The sequence below is a fragment of the Hemitrygon akajei genome, chromosome 27, assembly GCF_048418815.1.
Source record: "Hemitrygon akajei chromosome 27, sHemAka1.3, whole genome shotgun sequence".
NCBI classification, from domain to species: domain Eukaryota; kingdom Metazoa; phylum Chordata; class Chondrichthyes; order Myliobatiformes; family Dasyatidae; genus Hemitrygon; species Hemitrygon akajei.
The window spans coordinates 46,735,281-46,756,922 of record NC_133150.1 but is presented as its reverse complement, the minus strand read 5'-3'; the positions used below and the strand labels follow the sequence as shown (position 1 = coordinate 46,756,922).

General features: G+C 47.1%; 1 protein-coding gene across 3 annotated transcripts; it reads left to right on the top strand.

Moving 5' to 3' along the window:
• Positions 1 to 332: 332 nt before the first annotated feature.
• Positions 333 to 20,871, top strand: LOC140717350 (acidic mammalian chitinase-like). 3 transcript variants are annotated; one of them, XM_073030850.1, is made up of 12 exons: positions 333 to 432; positions 3,802 to 3,831; positions 4,579 to 4,780; positions 6,785 to 6,841; positions 8,569 to 8,734; positions 9,779 to 9,903; positions 14,238 to 14,364; positions 14,483 to 14,665; positions 15,306 to 15,422; positions 17,499 to 17,637; positions 19,600 to 19,867; positions 20,736 to 20,871. In XM_073030850.1, exons 1-11 carry the CDS (start codon positions 408 to 410, stop codon positions 19,851 to 19,853), a joined length of 1,425 nt encoding a protein of 474 aa, XP_072886951.1. In that variant the 5' UTR covers positions 333 to 407; the 3' UTR covers positions 19,854 to 19,867; positions 20,736 to 20,871. The 3 variants fall into 3 exon arrangements, with proteins under 3 accessions (XP_072886951.1, XP_072886953.1, XP_072886952.1); XM_073030852.1 differs by lacking the exon at positions 19,600 to 19,867; XM_073030851.1 differs by lacking the exon at positions 333 to 432 and having other exon boundaries at positions 3,777 to 3,831.
• Positions 20,872 to 21,642: the final 771 nt, after the last annotated feature.

Genomic DNA, 21,642 nt, shown 5'->3' with positions numbered 1-21,642 from the left:
TTTGATAATAAAATTCACTTTGAAATTTGAACATGCAACAAAAACATTTAACAATGATAAATAATAAAGAATGATACAAAACATAAAGTTCGAGGTCGAAGCAAGGATCTGTGAATAAATATACAAATAGGATAGAGTTACCACTGATGTCAGCTTCTTCCAACAGGTGAAAGTAATAATGGAACAATCTATCAAGATCCAGGTCACAGTGAAGGTCATCGGTCCATGAAGACAATGTGTAATTTTCAAGATAAAAGTTACCAAGATAAGCAGAATAACTGGCAGAGTATTTTCTTCTGCAAACATTAAATCGGCAAAGTGACTGGTTGCATAATTGATGGGAAAAAAAACGGGCTGCTCGCAGTGTATAAAAGGACTTGCCTTGTCCACAGTAGGACAGCTGCAAGATGGCAAGGCTTCTGCTTGTATCAGGTGAGTGAGCCGTTTACTCACGTACACTTAATCGTATTTAGCACTGCGTGCACGGCAGAGTGAAGGGGCACCTGTTCGAGCTGTGCTCAGCTCTGAAATAATTGTGCACTCAGTAGCTTTGAGGCCCAGAGGATGTGGCTGGAGGACGGTCATGTGTGTGTGAATCAGAGTCAGGTTCATTACCGCTGACACACATTGTGCAATTTACTGTACAGTGCACGATGTAATGCATTACAATAAGAAATATTTAACAATTAAATAAGCAGTGCAAAAAGAGAGCTAAAGAGTGAGGTGGTGTTCATGGGAGCATGGACCATTCAGAAATCTGATGGCGAAGAGGAAGAGGCTGCTCCTGAAATGTTGAGTGTGGGTCTTCAGACTCCTGTACCTCCTTCCTGATGGTAGCAATGGCGAGAGGGCATGTCCTGTGTGGGTGGGAGGGAGGGAGGGACGGGCTTGTTTTTCTGTTGTTGTGCTCTGTGTTGCTCTGCTGGACACCAACACACTACGTTGGTGCCGGTATGTGTGGCGACCCTTGTGGTCCACTCCCGGCACACCCTTGCGTGTGTTGGTTGTTTACGCAGAGGATGCATTTCACTGTGGGTTTCAATGTACATGTGATAAATATCTGAATCTGAACTTCTGACAGAAGAAATTCTGCAGATTCTGGAAATCCCGAGCAACGCACACAAAATGCTGCCTGACTTGCTGAATTCCTCCGGCATTTTGTGTGTGTTAGTCATTTGCTTTGAACAGGAATGATTGCAGCTGCCTGTCTGGAGATCCATTTTCTCGCCCCCTCAGGGGAATTCTTCAGATGCCCTGAAACAGGAGATAAAAGGGTAGGATTAGGCCATTAGCTTCTTGTTTCTGCTGGCCATTCAGTGGGACCATAGCTAATCTTTTACCTCAGCTCCACTCTCCTGAAGCGATCTTTTAGTATTTCTAATGGGTGGCAGGGTGGAGATATATCCCGACCAATGGAGGTGTAAAGTGCTCCTTCCCTCTGCTAGCCCTCAGGTCACCCTTGGGCAAGGTGTAGCACCTACTTAGCTCCCCCCCCCCCACCCCGATCAAGGTCACATGAAGCCATGGGCACAGGTGGTGGGTGGTCATATGAGCAACCAGTGCAGATCACAAGTCCTGGTTATGTGACCACTGGCACCAGGCAGACAATCTCTGAAGAGTATTGATAATGGCTGGGGTCACCCACCTTGTAAAGACACCGCCCAGAAGAAAGCAATGGCAAACCACTTCTGCAGAAAAGATTGCCAAGAACAACCATGGTCATGGGAAGACCATGATCACCCACGCATATGACACAGCACATAGCGAATGAACAAACAACATCTAACCTCCGGCTGACTCCTGTTTTAATTATACTCACGGACTAAGTCTCTATCGCCCTCCTGCGTAGGACTTTTCAAAAATGTGCCCCTAGGTGAAGAAATTTCTCCTCCTCACTAATTCTTTCTTTGAGACTGTGGCCCCTTTCTTTGGACACCACTGCCTGGCAAAGCATCTTTCCACCTCAGTTATTTTGAAGTTGTACAAGATGTTGGCGAGTCATATTTGGAGTACTGTATTGTGTGCACTTCTGGTCACCTACCTAAGGAAAAGAAATCAATGACTGAAAGAGTACTGAGAAAGTTTAGAAGAATGTTGCCAGGGCTCAAGGATCTGAGTTAAATGGAATGGCCGAGTAGGTTAGGAATTAATTCCCTGGAACATAAGGGGAGATTTGATAGAGGAATAAAAAAATATATGAGGGGTACATATCGGATAGATACAAGCAGGCTTTTTCCACTGAGGCTGAGTGACACTAGGTCATGGGTTAAGGGTGAAGTGTGAAATATTTAATGGGAATTTGAGAGAGAACTTCTTCACTCAAAAGGTGATGTGAGTGTGGAACAAGCTGCCAGTGAAAGTGACGTATGTGGCTCAGGTCTCAGCATTTAAGAGAAATTCGTACAGGTACATGGATGGGAGGGGTGTGGAGAGCAATGGCCCAGGTGCAGCGTTGATGGGAGTAGATGGAATAACGGTGTGGCACAGAAAGGTCTGATCCTGTCCGGTAGTGCTCTATAACTCTGCAGTCAAAGGCAGTGTTTACCTTGCTGTTGTGAAGCTAGCGAATGGTCCCCTAGTACGATAAGATAAACTGTTGACCTCACAACCCTACCCCATCATGGCTCTTGCCCCTTATTGTCTGCCTGCACTGCACTTTCTCTGCAACTGTAACACCTTATTCTGCATCGTGTCATCAATTTACCCTTGTACTACCTCAATGCACTGATGCGATGAAATGATCCGTTTGGGTGGCACGCAAAGCAAAGGTTTCCACTCTGCCTCGGTATGAGACAATAACAAACCGATCTATCAATTAAATTTAACCACTTCAGGCAGAAGAGGTAAGATGAAGGTGCAGCCGTATCTGTGGGAGAAACCAGGGTGGTACTGAGGAGCTCTGCAATACTTATTTTGAAATTCGGAATGCTAAGTGTTACTTCACTGGCTGTTCACATGTGGCGTCCTCTGCACTGGAGGAACCGAATAGGTAGGGATGTTCAGTCTTAAAGGGTGACCGCTGTCACTTCAACTCCTTCCCCCACACTGACCTTTCAGTTCACGGTCTCCACCGTTGCTCTAACCATGCCCAGCTTGAGGAACAGAGCCTCATCTTCCGTCTGGGCAGGTCACAGTCCTTGGGATTTCATATTGAAATCTCTCTGCGTCTCTAACTCTCTCCGACTCTCTTGCTCTGTCTCTGTTGCTCTCTGTCTGTTTCTCATTCTCTGTCTCTCCCATCTATCCACTTTTCCCCTCGTCTGGTCTCACCTATTACCTGCCAGCTCGAACTCTTTCCCTTCCTAACCCCATCATCTTATTCTGGTCCTTCCCCCTTCTTTTCCAGTCTCGATGAAGGGTCTCGCCCCAAAACATCGACTGTTTATTCCCCTCCATAGATGCTGCCTGACCTGCTGAGCTCCTCCAGCATTTGAGTGTGTTACCCTAGAACCATAACCAGGTTTGTTATCACTGACACACTATGCCCACAACTTACTAACCCTAACCCGTATGTCTTTGGAACGTGGGAGAAACGGGAGCCACTAGACAAAAGTCACGCGGTCACAGGGAGAATGTACAAACTCCTTACAGACAGAGGCGGGAATTGAACCACAATCGGTTATCGCCAGCGCGGTAAAGCGAGGCGCCAGCCACTAAACTACAATACTGCCTATAAAGGGTTGATGGTTTTATTCCTGTGCTGTTTAAGACTCTTATTCTATAACTTAGCTATACTTACAGTAAGATTAAGGCATGATTTGATTCTGATTTCTAACATGAGTTCTCCACTCTCTGTTACAGCGGTGGTCCTATTGGCGTGCCTGCAACTGGGTAAGTCTCTGTGCATCACCAGAACTCCATAAGATACAGGAGCAGAATTAGGCCATTCAGCCCATCGAGTCAGCTCTGCCATTCCATCATGGCTGATTTATTATCCCTCTCAATCCCGTCCTCTTGCCTTTTCCCCGTACCCTTTGACATCATGACTAATCAAGAACCTCTGCTTTAAATATACCCACTGACTTGGCCAAGACACAGAGCTATAGGAATGGCACCTCACCCACGTTCAGTTAGATGCCATAAGACCATTAGACATAGTAATAGAACTGGCCAATCGAACCTGCTGCACCATTCCATCATAACTGATTTATTATCCCTCTCATCTCCATTCTCCTTTCCCCGTAACCTTTGACACCCTGACTAGTCTAGAACCTATTAACCTCAGCTTTAAATATACCCAGTAACTTAGCCTCCACAGCTGACTGTGACAATGAATTCCACAGATTCATCACCCTCTGGCTAAAGAAATTCCTCCTCATCTCTGTTCTAAAGGGCTGTCTTATTCTGAGGTTGTGCCCGCTGGTCCGAGACTCTGCCACGATTGGAAATATCCTCTCTATGTACGCTATATTTAGGCCTTTCAATATTCAATAGGTTTCAATGAGATCCCCCCTCAGTGAGTACAGGCCCAGAACCATGAAACGCTCCTCATACATTAACCCTTTCATTCCCAGGATCATTGCTTTGCTTTGTCTGTTGTGTTGAGGTGTTCCCCTCACTCCTGTTTCCCGCCCGCAGGCTCTGCCTACAGACTGGTTTGTTACTTCACAAACTGGGCTCAATACCGACCTGGGGAGGGGAAATACCTGCCCAGCAATGTGGACCCCTGCCTGTGCACGCACATCATCTACGCCTTCGCCGGGATGAAGAGCAACCAGATCTCCACCTACGAATGGAACGACCCGAAACTCTACCACGAAATCAACAGCCTTAAGAACAAGTTCAGTAAAACTCTGTTACTGTGATGGCACAAGATTGGCCGATCGTACTGACTATTCAAAATTATACACATAGATAGCATAAAATATTTTTGTTCACTTTCTTAACATGTTAAAGAGAAAAGTTCTAGAGAACCCAGTAAACTTCAAGTTAGCACAGATACAGGGCTGTGGTGAGTTTACAGGGACCTGATCTGATGAGTCATGTACCTATCTATTAGAGACATTGGACTGAGACAAAATAATAAGACCATAAGATACAGGAGCAAAATTAGGCCATTCGGCCCATCGAGTCTGCTCCACCATTTCATCATGGCTGATCCAATTTCCTACCCAGCCCCAGTCTCCTGCCTTCTCCCCATATCCCTTCATGCCCTGACTAATCGAGAATCTATCAACCTCTGCCTTAAATATACCCAATGACTTGACCTCCACAGCCACCTCCAGCAACACGTTCTGTAGAGACAGAGAACATTAGTTGTAGAGTCCCTGAAAGTGAGTCTGAAGTGGGACTGAGCTGCCAGTCTAAAACTTTCCTGCAAAGGTCAGAGTACAGTAGTGGTGCCCAGAGCAGTTCCTCGATGTTTCTGATAGGGAAATCAGTTTAGTACGGTCACAGGTACTGAGGTACAGTAAAAGGGGATTGTGTGTGTGTGTACCGTGCAGACAGATGAATTCATATATCAGTACATTGTAGTACCAAAGGAAAAACCGTACCTGAATAAAGAGCGGAGTGGAAAGTGTGGTGTAGATAGACAAATAGGGTGTAAGGGTATTGGGAGATTAGAAGTTCATCCTTTTCAATCAAAACTCAATGTTCAAAGTAAATTTCGAGGTACATGGAAGTCACCATATACTGCCCTGAGATTCATGCTTTTGCAACAGTTCACAGTAAGTGCAAAGAAACACAATAGAGTTGCAGAGAGTGCGGGAGCCCATAGATTGTGGAATCAGTTCAGAGTCGAGGTGAGTGAAGTTATCCATGCTGGTTCCGGAGCCTGGTGGTTGAAAGGTGATAACTGAACCTGGTGGTGCGGGATCGAGGGCTTCTGTACCGCCTGCCCAATGGCAGCTGAAGTGAGAAGAGAGCATAGTCTGGATAGTGGGGGTCCATTCAAGACTTTGGTAACCTGTCCCTTAGCCCAGTGGTACATGTCCTTACGGTTTTGAATCTTCGGGCCAACAGGTCTACGGAATAAAGAGAATGGCTGGTTGGGGGTGGGGGAGAGGGGTCTTTGGTTACGCTGGCTGTTGGCTGTTTTCCTGAGGCACCAGGAAGTGTAATCATCATCAATGGAGGAGAAGCTGGTTGTCTTGATGGACTGTGTGCAGAATTCTCTGTGGTAGTGGTCAGCTCACACATCTTTATTTTATGATATGAGTTCCATGCCCCTAACTTTGAGCATTTCTGCAGATTTCTGAATGGACAATGAAACAGCCCACGAACACTACCTCACTATTTTTCCTCACTTTTTGGACTACTTATTTAATTTAATTTTACACATACTGTATATATTTTTTCTGGCAATTTCAAGTTTATTTATGTTTTCACTGAGCTGCTGCCACAAAACAATAAATCTCATGACATATGCCGGTGATATTAAGCCTGATTCTGAATCTGAACTTGGGTGTATGTCATTTCCTGAGTTCCTCTTTCCTCTTTGGACCTTGCACTTGAAGTCATAAGAGATGAGATTCAGTCTTTGAAACTGTAACCACTCACTGAAGAATTGGATGTGCCCATGATTCTACAGAAATTAGGCATTTCAATAGAAATTCAGATTCATATTTATTTATCACATGTACATCGAAACATAGAGTGAAATTTGTGGTTTATGTTAACAACCGCAAGAGTGGCCATACATTCCAATTCCAACTTTGCATGTTTGCTCTGCTTGGTAGAACACCAAAAACAACCAGATTGCAACAATGTGCCAATAGCCAAAATATTATTAATAATATATTGCCTTCCCTTATTCTAATTCTTCAAATATTTCTTTTGAAAGGAATGGAAACCTCAAGACTCTGTTGTCCATTGGAGGCTGGAACTTTGGAACTCAGAAGTAAGTTGGCAACTTTATTTAAGGATTGTTTCAAAGAGGTCTTTTTAAAATTCTTTAGGCACTAATGTAAATACTATTACTAGGGGAAGAAATTCTCTTACTTTTCTATTATCAAAATAAACTTATTTCAGAAAAGAATATTTTCAAGGATAAACCATGGAATGCCTTTTCATTCTTTACATTCATAGTCAATACTTTCCATACTGTTCCATTACCTTCCCACACAACGAAAGCTCTGCTGACATTTATTTGTCCTCTGGGGAGGGCACTACTAAAGTAATTGAAGAGCTTCCTCACCCAACTCAGACCCTCCCTCTTCAGTCGCAGAAGAACCGGATTCTGTGGTCCTTCTCATGCACAACATGATAAACTATTTCTCTAATAACATCCCCCGAGGAGGCACTGTAGGGAAACTTATTTAGCTTAGGTGGATGAGATAAGGGAAGATTTAACAGAATACCCAGACAGACTCCAAAATGTTCTTGGCTACTGTCAGTGTAACGTAAAAAACTTAATCTGTCATGTCCCTTTGGAATATATTGTAAACATTGGAGGCGATTGTTGATTAATTCTAATTGAAGAGAAGTTTGCAGATTCAGGACTCATTATTTCTTAACTTGTTAATGAATTCCCTGCCATTTGAAAGATGTAAGACCCTTATAAGTTCCAAGGATGTTGTGAAATGTGACAGAAACTATGTTCATCCTATAATGTGGATGTCACTTACATTCTCATTGGTGTTTCATTGCTGGAAAGCCAGCCAGTAGTGTAGTGGTATCCACAATGGACTTTGTGGCGAGTGGTCTCAGGTTGGAATCCGGCCGGCTCCTTGCACACTTTCCATCTGTGCTGCATTGAGCGTCGAGCTAGCAACTCGGCCTCGTAAAAAACACAGACAAAAATGCTAAAGAAATGGCAAGGTTGCTGCCTGATACACCACAACGGTGCAGAAAGAAACGACACACACATGTTGATGGGGTATTGCGTTCAGTTGTGCTCACCTCGTTATAGGAAGGGGTGTGGCTGCTTTAGAGAGGCTGCAGAGGAGATTTACCAGGATAGTGCTCTGAATTAGACTAATGAGAGCAGGCTAGAACTTTTCTGTTTGGAAAGAAGGAGGATGAAGGGTAACTTGATAGAGGTGCACAAGACGATAAGAGGCATTGATGGAGTGGACAGCCAGAGGCTTTTTCCCAGACTGGAAATAGCTAATACTGGGGTAATAACTTTAAGATGTTTGGACGGAATTATAGGGGTGATGTCAAAGGCAGAGGGTAATAGGTGCATGGAACACTCTGTCAATGGTGAAAGTAGAGGCAGATCCACCAGAGCAGGGGCTCCCAACCTTTCTCGTGCCATGAACCAATACCATTAAGCAAGGGGACCGTGGACCACAGGCTGGAAACCCCCACACGAGGAACATTTACAAAACTCTTACATGAAAGATGGATGAGACAAGGATGATAGAAAAATGGAGGGTTATGAGGGAGGGAAGGATTTTGGAGTAGGGTAAAAGTTCAGCTCAACATTGTGAGCTGAAGGACTCGTTCTGTGCCATACTGTTCTATGTTCTAAACTCAGTGGAAGCCTTCAGTGCTGGAGAAGGCCGGGGGAACCTCTGCAAAAGGCCTGCATTAAGATGACTGCAATTATTTTGGACTAGAATTATGAGAATAAACTATTTCAGATGTTTATAAATCCTCACCTCCCATTCTTCCGTCCTCTAGATTCAGCGCCATGGTGGCCTCGGCAGGAACTCGCCAGATCTTCATAAAGTCTGTGATCAGCTTCCTGAGGGGTTATGGCTTTGATGGTTTGGACATCGATTGGGAATATCCTGGGTCTAGAGGGAGTCCTTCTGTTGATAAGCACCTCTTCACTCTTTTGGTACAGGTAAGATCAGGGGTGCAGTCTTACTAAACCCTGGGGATACATGTGGGATAAAAGGAAGCAGAATTTAAATCAGGGGTTGCTCGAAGGGCCGGAAGAGCATATTCCAAAAATAAAAAATATGTTAATTACAATAAGAAATATATACACTGTTTATGCATACATATATAAAACATTAAATAAATAGTGCAAAAAGAGAACAACAGATGAGAAAAAGAACAGTGAGGTAGAGAACATAGGTTTATAGACCATTCAGAAATCTGATGAAGGAGGTGAAGAAGCTGTTTCTAAAACATTGAGTGTGCATCTTCAGGCTCCTGTACCTCTTCCCTGATGGTAGCAATGAGAAGAGGGCACATCCTTGGTGATGGGAGTCCTTAATGACGACAGTCTATAATGCCATTTTGGCATTGGGATGAATCCTAATTACTTCGATAAAGACATTCAGGGAATAAGAATATATTGTGCCTTTCACATCTCAAGAGCTTCCAAAGGGCCTTAAGAAGAGTTTTTTGAAATATAAACCTATGTGTACTGTTAAAAATACAACAGTAAGCTTCCTCCAGAGCAAGATCTTGGGGGCAGCACTGTTACAGGGATCACATGGTCTGATTTAATGCTACGTAAGAGGCTGTAGGGACTTTCAAAGACTCATGAATCTCTGAGAGACCTTCTCACTCATCAGAAGGAGCTTCACATTCAGCTGGGAGGGAATCAAGGCCTTTGTGTCAGATTCCAAAGGCAGTATCACTTACAGTGAAGCCCCCCACTCCCTTCCCCCTTTGTGCTCAGGTCTGAGGCAAGACAAGAGGTGTTCTCTCCCCTCTTTCCCTCACACTCCCTTCTCTCTTTCCCTTTCTCTTCCCTTTGTGCTCCTTTCTCTCTCTCGGCACCCTCTTCCCTGACCACTCTCCCTCCCCCACCCCTGTCTCTCCCCCGCTTGGTTGTATTTGGCATTGATTTGATGCTAACATTAGGCAGGGTTTGAGAGCATCCATTCCACCTGGAACTCTTGCTAACAGAAACTCTGACCTCTCCAACCCACAGGAACTGATGGCAGCCTTTGAGGCTGAGGGCAAGAGCAGCGGGAAACCAAGACTGTTGCTGTCAGCGGCCGTGGCCGGAGGGAAGAGTAACATCGATACTGGCTATGAAGTTTCTCAGATTGGACAGTGAGTGTTCTTCTGAACTGAAAACTCAACCTTCACCTGTGTGTTTCTCGGGAGTTTGACTGGTTAAAGATAACAGATTTGCCTTAATCTTCCCATCAAGTATACAGCGCTGTGCACCCAAGATTTTTTATAGGGCTTCAGGTGGTATGGCTCCACAGAGCCCTGATCTCAACATGATTGAGGCTGTCTGGTATTAGCTGGAGAGACAGAAGCAAAGAGACAGCTGAAGTCTGCAGAAGAACTGTGACAAGTTCTCTGAGTACCTAAGGCACTGAATATTGATTTGATTGTGGCGACCCACTTTCTGCGCAGGCGAACCGGCTCACAAATAGCCAACGCGCGGTAATGCACCTCTGGCGTCATTTCCGCCTGGAGAGGGCGGGCGCTAGGGCTTAAATGCCAGCGCCGCGAAGTTTGGATAAACTAGTCCAGAAATGACTTACCGACTGCGTGTCGTTATTTCAGCGCTGTGTGTAGCACATCGCTACATTGGTGACCCCAACGGTCCAAACTGGATTTGGACCAAAGATGGCCGACTCTTCATCTGTTCACACAGTTTCACTGAAACTGCTGACTTTCTGGACGCTACGACCACGCGTGTGGTTTAGCCAAGCAGAAACCCAGTTCCAGATTCAGCAGATATCCTCTGATTCCACGTGTTACTACCACGTGGTGAGCGCCCTTGACCAGGAGACGGCCGCCCAGGTTGCAGATTTCATACAGTCGCCCCCGGAAGAAGGCAAATATGAAGCGTTCAAAGCGCTGCTCATTGGGACCTTTGGCCTCTCACGGCGTGAGCGAGGTGCCCACCTGCTTCACCCAGACGGTTTGGGAGACAGACTGCCGTCAGCATTGATAAACGAGATGCTGGCCCTGGCAGACGGACGCAAGCCCTGCCTCATGTTCGAGCAAGCGTTCCTAGAATGACTGCCCGAGGACATACATCTGCTGCTGGTCGACGCAGATTTCAGTGAATTCACCAGAATCCTGGTGGACTTTCCATCGATTCTGGCACCGCAGTTCACAGCAGCCATGCCCAGACATGGGGTACAGCACCACATTACGACCCCGGGACCACCCCTCCGCGCCCGCGCACAAAGGCTCCCCCCGGAAAAGCTCCGCCTGGCAAAGGAGGAGTTCAAGAGGATGGAGGAATTGGGGATCATACGGAGGTCCGATAGCCCATGGGCCTCCCCCCTGCACATGGTGCCCAAAGCAGCCGGGGGTTGGAGACCATACGGCGACTACCGCAGACTGAACGAGGCTACCACTCCAGACTGCTACCCCGTGCCGCACATACAGGATTTTGCAGCAAACCTGCACGGGGCAAGAATCTTTTCCAAAGTAGACCTCGTCCGGGGATACCATTAAATCCCGGTGCACCCTGAAGACATCCCCAAAACAGCACTCATCACCCCGTTCGGCCTGTTCAAGTTCCTCCGAATGCCGTTCGGCCTGAAGAATGCCGCACAGACGTTCCAGCGGCTAATGGATGCGGTTAGACGCGACCTGGACTTTGCGTTCATCTATTTGGACGACATTATAGCCAGCAGTTGTTGTCAGGAGCATCTGTTCCACCTCCGCCAGCATTACTCCCACATGAGTGATTTCGGCCTCATGATCAACCCGGCCAAATGCCAGTTCGGTCTTGATACCATCGACTTCCTGGGCCACAGGATTACCAAAGACGGGGCAACACCTCTGCCCGCCAAGGTAGACGCGATCCGCCACTTTGCGATCCCAACATGGTCATAGGCCTGCAGGAGTTCGTTGGTATGGTGAACTTCTACCACCGTTTCCTCCCCTCAGCAGCCTGTATCATGCGCCCTTTGTACACCCTGATGTTGGGTAAAGGCAAGGACATTACTTGGACGAGGAGGCCGCGGCTGCTTTCGTTAAAGCCAAGGAAGCCTTGGCAGATGCCGCGATGCTGGTGCACCCCAGAACGGACGTTCCGACCGCCCTCACGGTGGACGCATCTGACACAGCAGTCGGTGGGGTGCTGGAGCAGCTCATCGAGGGGCGCTGACAACCCCTGGCATTCTTCAGCAAGCACCTACGTCCACCCGAACTCAAGTACAGTGCTTTCGACCGGGAGCTGTTGGCACTGTATCTGGCAATCCAGCATTTCAGGTACTTCTTAGAAGGCAGCCTGTTCACCGCGTTCACAGACCACAAACCGTTGACCGCGTTCACGAAGGTGTCCGATCCCTGGTCGGCTCGCCAGCAGCGACATCTGTCCTACATCTCCGAGTACATGATGGACATCCAGCATGTCTCGGGAAAGGACAACGTCGTGGCAGATGCACTCTCCAGACCAGCTGTCCAGGCCTTGTCCCTGGGGGTGGACTATGCAGCACTGGCGGAGGCACAGCAGGCAGACGACAAGATGCCCAGCTACAGGACCGCAGACTCGGGTTTGCAGCTGTAGGACTTTCTCATAGGCCCAGGTGATAGGACCCTCCTGTGCGACGTGGCTACCGGCCAACCTCACCCCATCGTCCCGGCAACCTGGAGGCGGCAAGTTTTCAACTCCATACACAGTTTGGCGCACCCATCTATCAGGACAACTGTCCGGCTGGTCTCCAGCAAGTTCGCATGGTATGGACTTCGCAAGCAGGTCAGTGAATGGGCCAGAACGTGCGCACAGTGCCAAACAGCCAAGGTGCAGCGGCACACTAAAGTCCCGCCGCAGCAGTTCGAATCCACCCGCTGGAGGTTCGACCACATTCATGTGGATATCGTGGGCCCCCTACCAGTGTCCCGAGGAGCGCGGTACCTCCTAACTATGGTAGACCGGTTCACGAGGTGGCCAGAGGCGGTCCCACTCACCGACACATCTGCCGATTCCTGCGCCCGAGCACTGATTGCAACCTGGGTAGCACGCTTCGGGGTACCGGCCCACATTGCCTCCGACACAGGCACCCAGTTCACCTCCAGCCTGTGGTTGGCTGTGGCCAGCCTGTTAGGAACGCAGCTACACCACACAACTGCCTACCACCCACAGTCGAACGGACTGGTGGAACGCTTCCACCGTCACTTGAAGTTGGCTCTCATGGCCCCCCTGAGAGGACCTAACTGGGTGGACGAGCTTCCCTGGGCCCTGCTTGGAATCCGCACAGCGCCCAAGGAGGACCTGCACGCCTCGTCAGCCGAGTTGGTGTACGTTGCCCCCTGGCTGTCCCGAGAAAGTTCATACAAGCCCCAAGGGGGTAAGAGGAAGAACCCGCAGCAGTCCTGGACAGACTACGCGAAAGGCTCAGCAACCTGGCCCCCGTACCAACTTCACAACACGGACGGACCCCGACCCATGTACCCAAAGACCTGCAGAACTGTGAGTTTGTGTTTGTATGAAGGGGCGGACACCGGGCACCGCTACAGCGGCCGTACGAGGGGCCGTTCAAGGTGATCAGCAACAACGGGTCCACGTACGTTCTGGTGGACCGACTCAAACCAGCCCATGTGGACTTGGCGCAGCCGGTCGAGGTTCAGGCACCGCGGCGCAGAGGCAGACCTCCCAAACAGAGGCTGATCCAGACTGTGGACATTGGGGGGTGTATCGCCGGTTCTGGGGGGGGGGGGGGGTTATGTGGCGACCTACTTTCTGCACAGGTGAACTGGCTCATAAATAGCCAGCGCGCGGGGGGAGACTTTGGTAATGCACCTCTGATGTCATTTCCGCCCGGAGAGCGCGGGCACTAGGGATTAAATGCCAGCGCCGCGAAGTTTGAATAAACTAGTCTCGAAACGACTTACCGACTGCGTGACATTATTTCAGTGCTGTGTGTAGCACATCGCTACATGATTTAGTTTTTTTTATCTGTTTATTGCTCTTTATAGTAAATTCTCTGATATTTAGTAACTTCTCATTTCATCATTTTGAAAGCATCTGCACTTTACAGAATTATTTTTACCTGCGCCTTATAAGAATTTTGCACAGAATTGTGTATTGGAACATGGAGCAAAATGTGTTGTTTTGTGTCAAATTAAATGTGAGAATTGCACTGGGAACACTGCTGGTGCTAACACAGCATGCCCATAATTAAATAACCCTAACCTGTATGTGGGAGGAAACTAGGGCACCCAGAGGAAACCCACACCGTCATCGGGAGATCATACAAACTCCTTGAACAGCAGCAGTAATAGATCCCCGATCTTACAGCCAGTATGGTAAAACATTGAGCTCTCTGATACACAGCCACGTTAAGGGTAATTTTACTGGTTTTCCTTCCGTCTGCAGATTCAGGGGTCAGAGCACGTTGCGTGGTGATTGAGATATTACTGTTAATTTGGTAAGCGGAGAGACAGAGTGACTCGGGTCTCCTCTCTTGCAGGGTTCTGGACTTCATCAATGTGATGAGCTACGACTTTTACGGACCCTGGAGTGGGATGACTGGGGAGAATAGCCCCCTCTACGCTCTCCCCAATAACCAGGATCAGACCAACCTGGACTTCAATGTGGTAGGTACTGGAGAAAAGGGAACCGTGCCAAACCTTTTCATTCCCTTCTCTAGACTGGCATCTAGCTTTTGCCAAATCTTTCCCACCCGACCCTGACTTCCCATCTCTTTCTCTGCAGGACTATGCAATGAACTATTGGAAGAACAAAGGAGCCCCAGCAGAGAAGCTGAACGTTGGCTTCCCCACATACGGACACTCCTTCCGGCTGACCACATCCAACACCGGGGTCTTAGCCCCAGCAGGAGGGCCCGGGCCAGCTGGCAAATACACCAGGCAGGCCGGGTTTTTGGCTTACTATGAGGTACAAATGCATTTGCTACTCTGCATTATTGAATGCTTGCCAATACTGGGAACATTCTGCAAGAGGTTTACTGCAAAAAAAAGTGCTATTTCTAAACCAGAGGGGTTACCAAACTGAGTTCAGCAAAGAATTGTTGGATTCTTAGAGCATGGACGGTGCCACTCAGCCCTGCATCCGCTATTGAATTAAATTATTTATTGTATTTCATGATTCAGCATGGAGTAGGCCCTTTGGCCTTTCAAGCCACTGCCCAGCGAATCCTGACAACCCTGATTTAACCCTAGCCTAATCACGGGACAATTTGCAATGATCAATCATAACATGCCCAGGTGCTGGAGGAATTCAGCAGGTCAGGTAGCAGCTACAGAGGGAAATAAGCAATAGATGCTTCGAGCCAAGATCCTTCATCAGGACTGGTGAAGGGTCCCGGCCTAAAATGTCAGCTGCTCGTTCCCCTCCAGAGATGCTGCCTGACTTGCTGAGCTGCTTCCGCATCCTGTGCCTGCTGCTCAAGGTTTCCAGCATCCGCAGAATTCCCTTGTGTCTAGAAATTAACCTCATGCTTTGAGTCTGTGCGTAACTCACTGGAAGCCTTGCTAACTCTGTTGGTTTCCTCCCTAATGTCTCACTCTTCCGACAGATCTGTACATTCTTGAATGGCGCCACCAAGGTGTGGGACGCCCCGCAGATGACTCCGTACACCTTCAAAAATGGAATCTGGGTCGGGTATGACAACCAGAAGAGCTTCGCAGACAAGGTATTTTCTGTAAACCCTGGCGCATCCGGTTGTGTTTACTTATCCAAATGGTAACTCTGGGATAAAAGGGGGACTTCATGGGAACACAGACTCGGGAATGAAATTCAATGTTTTTAAACATTGTACTGGAAACGAGGATGGATTTAATTACTGGGCATCCAGACACCTTGGAAAGAATATCCGTCAGATTATAGTGTCTTTACCTGAGGGAATTCACTAATCGCTGCATTGGCGTTCTTACTAGTCTTGATAAAATGTAAGAAGTATGAAAGAGAAAGAGTCAAGATGATAGGAGCGCTTCACATAAACAAAAAAACTGCTGTGGGGATAGAAGACATTTTAAATGGGAGTTCGAGAGAAATACGGACCTATATCATGGAGTATCTGAAAGACTCTGGTTTATTATATAGAATTTAAGGAATGCAATTCTTTTCATTCCTCCTGTTTATCAAACGATCCACACTCCAGTCTAGTAGGTGGTGGTAATGCACCTTAAAGCTGGTTTGCCAACCGCCATAAAACAACGCAAGAAGAAGAAGAAGAAGACACGGGGGGGGGGGGGGGGTCGTCAATGAGTTCAATAGATCCATGAGGTCTGACTCCTCCTCTTAGTTCAGAATCTGAATCTGAATCAGATTTATGATCACTGACATATGTTCAGCTGTACAGTGCAAGACGTAAAAAAAATTATAAGTAATAAGGGGAGGAGTTCCACACAGGGTGACCTGGTAGAAGTTGGTTAAATAATGAGGAGCATACATAGTCAAAGCTTTCTCCCCCCAGGATGTAGGTTTAAAGTGATGGGGGAGAAAGTTCAGAAGAGATTTATGAGGCAATTTCTTTTTTACAGAGTGGTTGGTGTCTGGGTCGTGCCTCCTCGGGTGGCAGTGGGGGCAGATATAGTAATATTTCAGAGGTGTTTAGACAGGCACCCTGGACAGGCAGGGAATGGAGGGATTTGGATCACATGCAGGCAGATGGGATTGACCGTTCGTTTCCACGGATGCTGCCTGACCTGCTGAGTTCCTCCAGCGTTTTGTACATGTTGCTTTGACCCCAGCATCTGCAGTGCACTTTGTGTTTGGGATTAGTTCAAATTGGCATACTGTTCGGCGGGGACAAAGCGGGCTGATTGTCAGGGTTACTCGCTAACTCATGTGCAGGAATCACAGAGACCTCGGCAATTCCAACAAAACAGAAGGTTAGTTACAGAGATTAACCAGCAAAGCTAATGAGAACTCAGGCAATGAGAACTGTGCAGAATCTTGAGCAAATGAAGTCACTCAGGACACACAGAGGAACTCGGTCAGAGTTTCACCAGACAAGGATCCACAATGACTGGGCAAAGAGAGGTTGGCAAGCCACTCCCCGAAATACACCCTGGAGCATGTAGGAATTCAATGCCAGTCAGACAACATAGGTATCCAAATGAAGATTAACCCCCAAAGACAACAACTACAATGCGAGACATTGAAAATCCAGTGCTAACTTAATCACCCCAAATCAAATAAAAGTGATAAATACAAAAAGAGCTTAACAAGCCCCATGATCCCAAATGAGACACCTGCAACTCAAAGTGAAAAACCCAGATAGTCCAAAGACAAACAATTAGACATGAAAAGCTAACAGTCGAAGGAACACCACGTACCCACCAGGTTACACTGAGAAAATACAGTCCTCATACTAACTGAAAAAAATCTGGTTTTTGATCAACGACGTTTTGGTTGTGACGCTGATCCTGTGCTGAGCTGTTCCGTGTTTTGTGTACCATAACTAGGATCTATGTGGTCCACTTTGCCGAAGACAATGGTATTGAACTCCTGGGGGTTAATATCCCTCCAGGCAAAGTCCCACTGGTGTGGTGACCTGTCAGTGGCTCTCCTCGCAGACTGACCTGCAGAAAGCTTGTTGACATCACAACCACCATCAGCTAGTTTTCAGATCTCTCGCCCTGTCCCTCACCGTCATCCTGTCTGTCACTACGTGTTCTGTTACGACAGGGATTTAGTGTTTGGTAACCTGAACATTCTTCCAAAGGAAGTTCCATGGCGTGATTTCTCCCCCATTGTCTTCCAGGTTGAGTGGCTGAAGAAGAACAACTTTGGAGGAGCCATGGTGTGGGATCTTGCCCTGGACGACTTCACTGGTGCCTTCTGTCACCAGGGACCCTACCCTCTCATTAACACTCTGCACAGTGGCCTTGGGATTTCTGGAGGTAACTCATTGTACTGATTATAGATGATCTAGATCAACAACTAATCAAATTGTAGGTCCAAATATCTCTTACTCCTTACTCACCATTCCCCCGTTACATCTCCCCACTCTCAGTCTTGGTGCAGGATCTCAGCCCCAAGCATCTACGATTCCTCTCCCTTCCGCAGATGCTGCTCGACCTGCTGGGTTCCTCCAGCAGATTGTTTGTTGCTCCAGGCTCCAGCATCTACAGTCCCTCATGTCCACAGAACCACGTTGGCTTGCTGTAAACTAGGGTTCCCAACCTGGGGTCCGCAGACCCCTCTGTTAATAGCTGGGGTCATAGCATTAAAAAGGTTAGAAACCCCTGCTCTAAGTGGAATAATTGGCTTGGTTCTATGATGTAGCTGGACCACAACAGCTCCAATGACCAGGGTTCATTCCTGACTTTGGGTTCTCTCCGTGTGGAGTTTGCATGTTCTCCCTGTGATTATGTGGGTTTTATTGTGATTTCCAGTTTTTTCATATGATGGGTGGGTTGGTAAGTTCATTGGCCATTCTAAATTGACCCTAGGGTACAGGTGGGGGAGAGTTGATGTAAATGTAAGAATAAAATGGGTGTTTGACGGATGGTATGGTGTTGATGGGCTGAAGGGTCTGTTCCTGTGTTGCTCTAAATTCTTACAATGTTCTGTCTGGATAGAAACATAGAAACATAGAAAATTGGTGCAGGAGTAGGCCATTCGGCCCTTCGAGCCTGCACCGCCATTCAGTAGTTTCTAGAGTTGGCACAACATTGTGGGCCAAAGACCTTTAATGTGCTGCAGATTTCTATGTGATCTGAGGTAGAGTAGAAAACATGTCTTGCATACTGTTCATCCAGATTATTTCATTACATAGTGGACTGAGGTAACAGAAACCCCTGTTTTCCTTGGAAAGTCAGGGGTCCTAGCCTCCTGTTTGATCTGGAGCAGACAGCTTACAATCAGAATCAGGTTTATCATCACTGGCATATGTTGTGAAATTTTGGCAGCAGTACAGTACAAGACATAAAAAATGACTATAGGTTACGATACAAAAATAAGTCGTGCAAAAGAACAGTGAGTTGTACCTTCAGGTTGAACAGATAAAGCACTCTGTTGCTGGAGATTCAATCTCCCAAAGCTTCAGGAAAGGGAAGTTGGGAGAACACACACCAGTCCTCATCAAGGGGTCAGCGGCAAAAGGCTGGACAGCTCAAATTCCTTGGCGCCAAGGAACATGTTCGTGCAATTACAAAGAAGGCACGCCACAGGGTATACTTCATTAGGAGTTTGAGGAACAAAGGCTAATTTGTACAGGTGTACCATGGAGAGCGTTCTAACTGGTTGCTTCACCGTCTGGTATGGATGCACCAGTGCACAGGATCTGAAAAAGCTGCAGCGGGAGGTAAACTTGGCCAGCTCCATCATGGGCACCAGTCTCCCACCACTGAGAACATCTCTAAAAGGCGATGCCTCAAAATCACTGCATCCACCATTAAGGATCCCCATCACCCAGCACATGCCCTCGTCTCATCGCTACCATCAGGGAGGAGGTGCAGGAGCCTGAAGACACACGATCGATATTTTAGGAAACTATTAGATTTCTGACTGGTCCATGAACACAGCCTCACTATTTTGCTCTTTTCGTACTACATATTTAATTTTCAAAATAGCATATTGTAACTCGTAGTTTCTTTGTGCATTGCGCTGTATTGATACCACAAAGCAACAAATTTCACCGCATAAGTCACTGATAATAAACCTGATTCGAATTCAGACTTGCTGCACATGAGAGTTTGCACGGTAAAATTTGAAGGCGCATGTATTAAAGAGTAGTATTTTCCACGTAGAAGGTTTTATCCCTCAGGGGTTGAGTGAAGTTACCAAACTGGAAATGAACAGGTCAACTCCTGGGACGCTGTCATGACTTTTACTTTCAACCCAACGATCATTCCTTTCAGCTTGTACTCCATCGAAGACCACACTCGCGCCTGTTGCTCCCCCCACTAATGCCCCTAGTGGTGGTGGTGGTGGCAGTAGTGGCAGCGGCAGCAGCGGTGGATCCGGATTCTGCGCTGGCAAAGCCAACGGCAACTACCCTGACCCGAGTGACCCCCACAAGTTCTTCGGATGCATCAATGGGAAAACCTACGTGAAAAGCTGCCCCGTTGGACTCGTCTACCAGGCTTCCTGCAACTGCTGCAACTGGGCATGAGGCGAGGCACCCAGGTGAATGGGTACAGGGGCATCTGAGGCACTTCAGATGGAGGGTTGAATGAGACCCCTAGTTATAATGGCTGGGACAAGTGGCACTGTAGCGCAGCGGGGACAGCTCTGGAGAATCTTGTTCAATCCCGACTGTGACTACTATCTTGGACTTCGGTGCTCCAGTTTCTTCCCACATCCCGAAGACTTGTGGATAGGTACTGACACTGGAGAGGGAGCAGTGGAGGTTTACGTGAATGATCCTAGAAATGAAAGGGTTAATGTATCAGGGGCTTTCATTGCTCTGGGCCTGGACTCGCTGGGGAGTTTTGGTAAAATGAGGGGCCTGTCTCTTTGAAACCGACCAAATATAGAAAGGCTCGGATAGGGTGGATGTGGTGAGGGGAGTCCAGGAGCAGAGGGCACAGCCTCAGAGGAGAGGAGCATCCCTTTAGAAAAGAGATGAGGAGGAATTTCTTTAGCCAAAGGTTGGTGAATCGGTGGAATTCATAGCCACAGACAGCTGCAGAGGCCAAGTCATTGGGTATATTTAAAGCTGAGGTTGACAAAGTTCCTGATTAGTAATGGTGTCAAAGGTTACGGGGAGAAGGCAGGAGAATGGGGTAGAGAGGGAAAATGAATCAGCCATGATGGAATGGCAGAGAAGACACAACGTGCCAAATGGCATAATTCTGCTCCTAGGTTTTAAGGTCTTATTCCTAATGTGAAAAGCCCCATTCAGGAAACTATTTGTAAAATAACGCAACTTTTTTTCTCGACCAAGGCTTAGAAAGCTAAAAATTTGAGAAATTATTTTTCTTGTCCTAGGTGTTTGATGAGAGAATGATTCAGTTTTTCTAGAATGTTCTCATGTGCTTCTTCTGTTTTCCAGCGTGTTATTGATCCTTGCAAGACCTGCCATCCTTGGAGTGAACTTGCCATCCAAGCCTCGCCAGTGGTGAATGAGGCTTCGATAACAAGTCAGAAATGCAATTAAAACCAAATAAAATAATCAAATGATGCAACAATCTGCTTGTTTTTTTATCTTTTATTGGTATTTTAACCACTCTGATCTCTGCAAATATTGTTGCAAGTATATTAAACAAACAAGTGGCTTGCAGGAAAGTTTCAAATTCAGCTAGAGTACAAGAACTAAGACCCATTCATTCACTCAGTCCTTTGAGTCTGGCATTCATCAAGTCTGGCCTGCAAGCTCACAGGGTGGTTAAGAAGGCGTAAGTGATGTTGATCTTCAGTAGTTGGGAGGGTTGAGTTCAAGAGCTGTAAGGTAACGTTGCAGCTCTATAAAACTCTGGATAAATCTCACTTGGAGCATTGAATGCAGTTCTGCTCACCTCATTACAGGAAGGATGTGGAAACTTTAGAGATCTGCTGGGATGCAGCACTGGACCAAAGGGCATTTCTTAGTTATGAAGCACTCTGCACCAAAGCTGGCTCTTTGGCCCATCTATTCCATGCCAAACTCATTCTGCCTAGACCCATTGACCCACACTTGGACCACAGCCCTCCATACCCTTCCCATCCATATACCTATCCAAACTTTTCTTGAATGCTGCAATTAAACCCACATCTACCACTTCTGCTGGCAGCTTGTTCCACACTCATGCCACCTCTGAGTCAAGACATTCCCCCTCAGGTTCCCTTTAATCATTTTACTTTTCACCTGTAACCCATGACCTCTAGTTCTAGTCTCACCAATCTCAATAGACAAAGCTTGTTTGCATCTACCCTATCTATACTCCTCATAATTTTGTACACCTCTATTAAAGCTCTGCTTA

Bases quoted from the DNA above. Each gene is read 5' to 3' on its own strand.
- LOC140717350 (XM_073030850.1), top strand. From the start codon at position 408: ATGGCAAGGCTTCTGCTTGTATCAG. The intron at 433-3,801 runs GTGAGTGAGCCG...TCTCTGTTACAG, and splicing joins AAGGCTTCTGCTTGTATCAG to CGGTGGTCCTATTGGCGTGC. The intron at 15,423-17,498 runs GTATTTTCTGTA...ATTGTCTTCCAG, and splicing joins AGAAGAGCTTCGCAGACAAG to GTTGAGTGGCTGAAGAAGAA.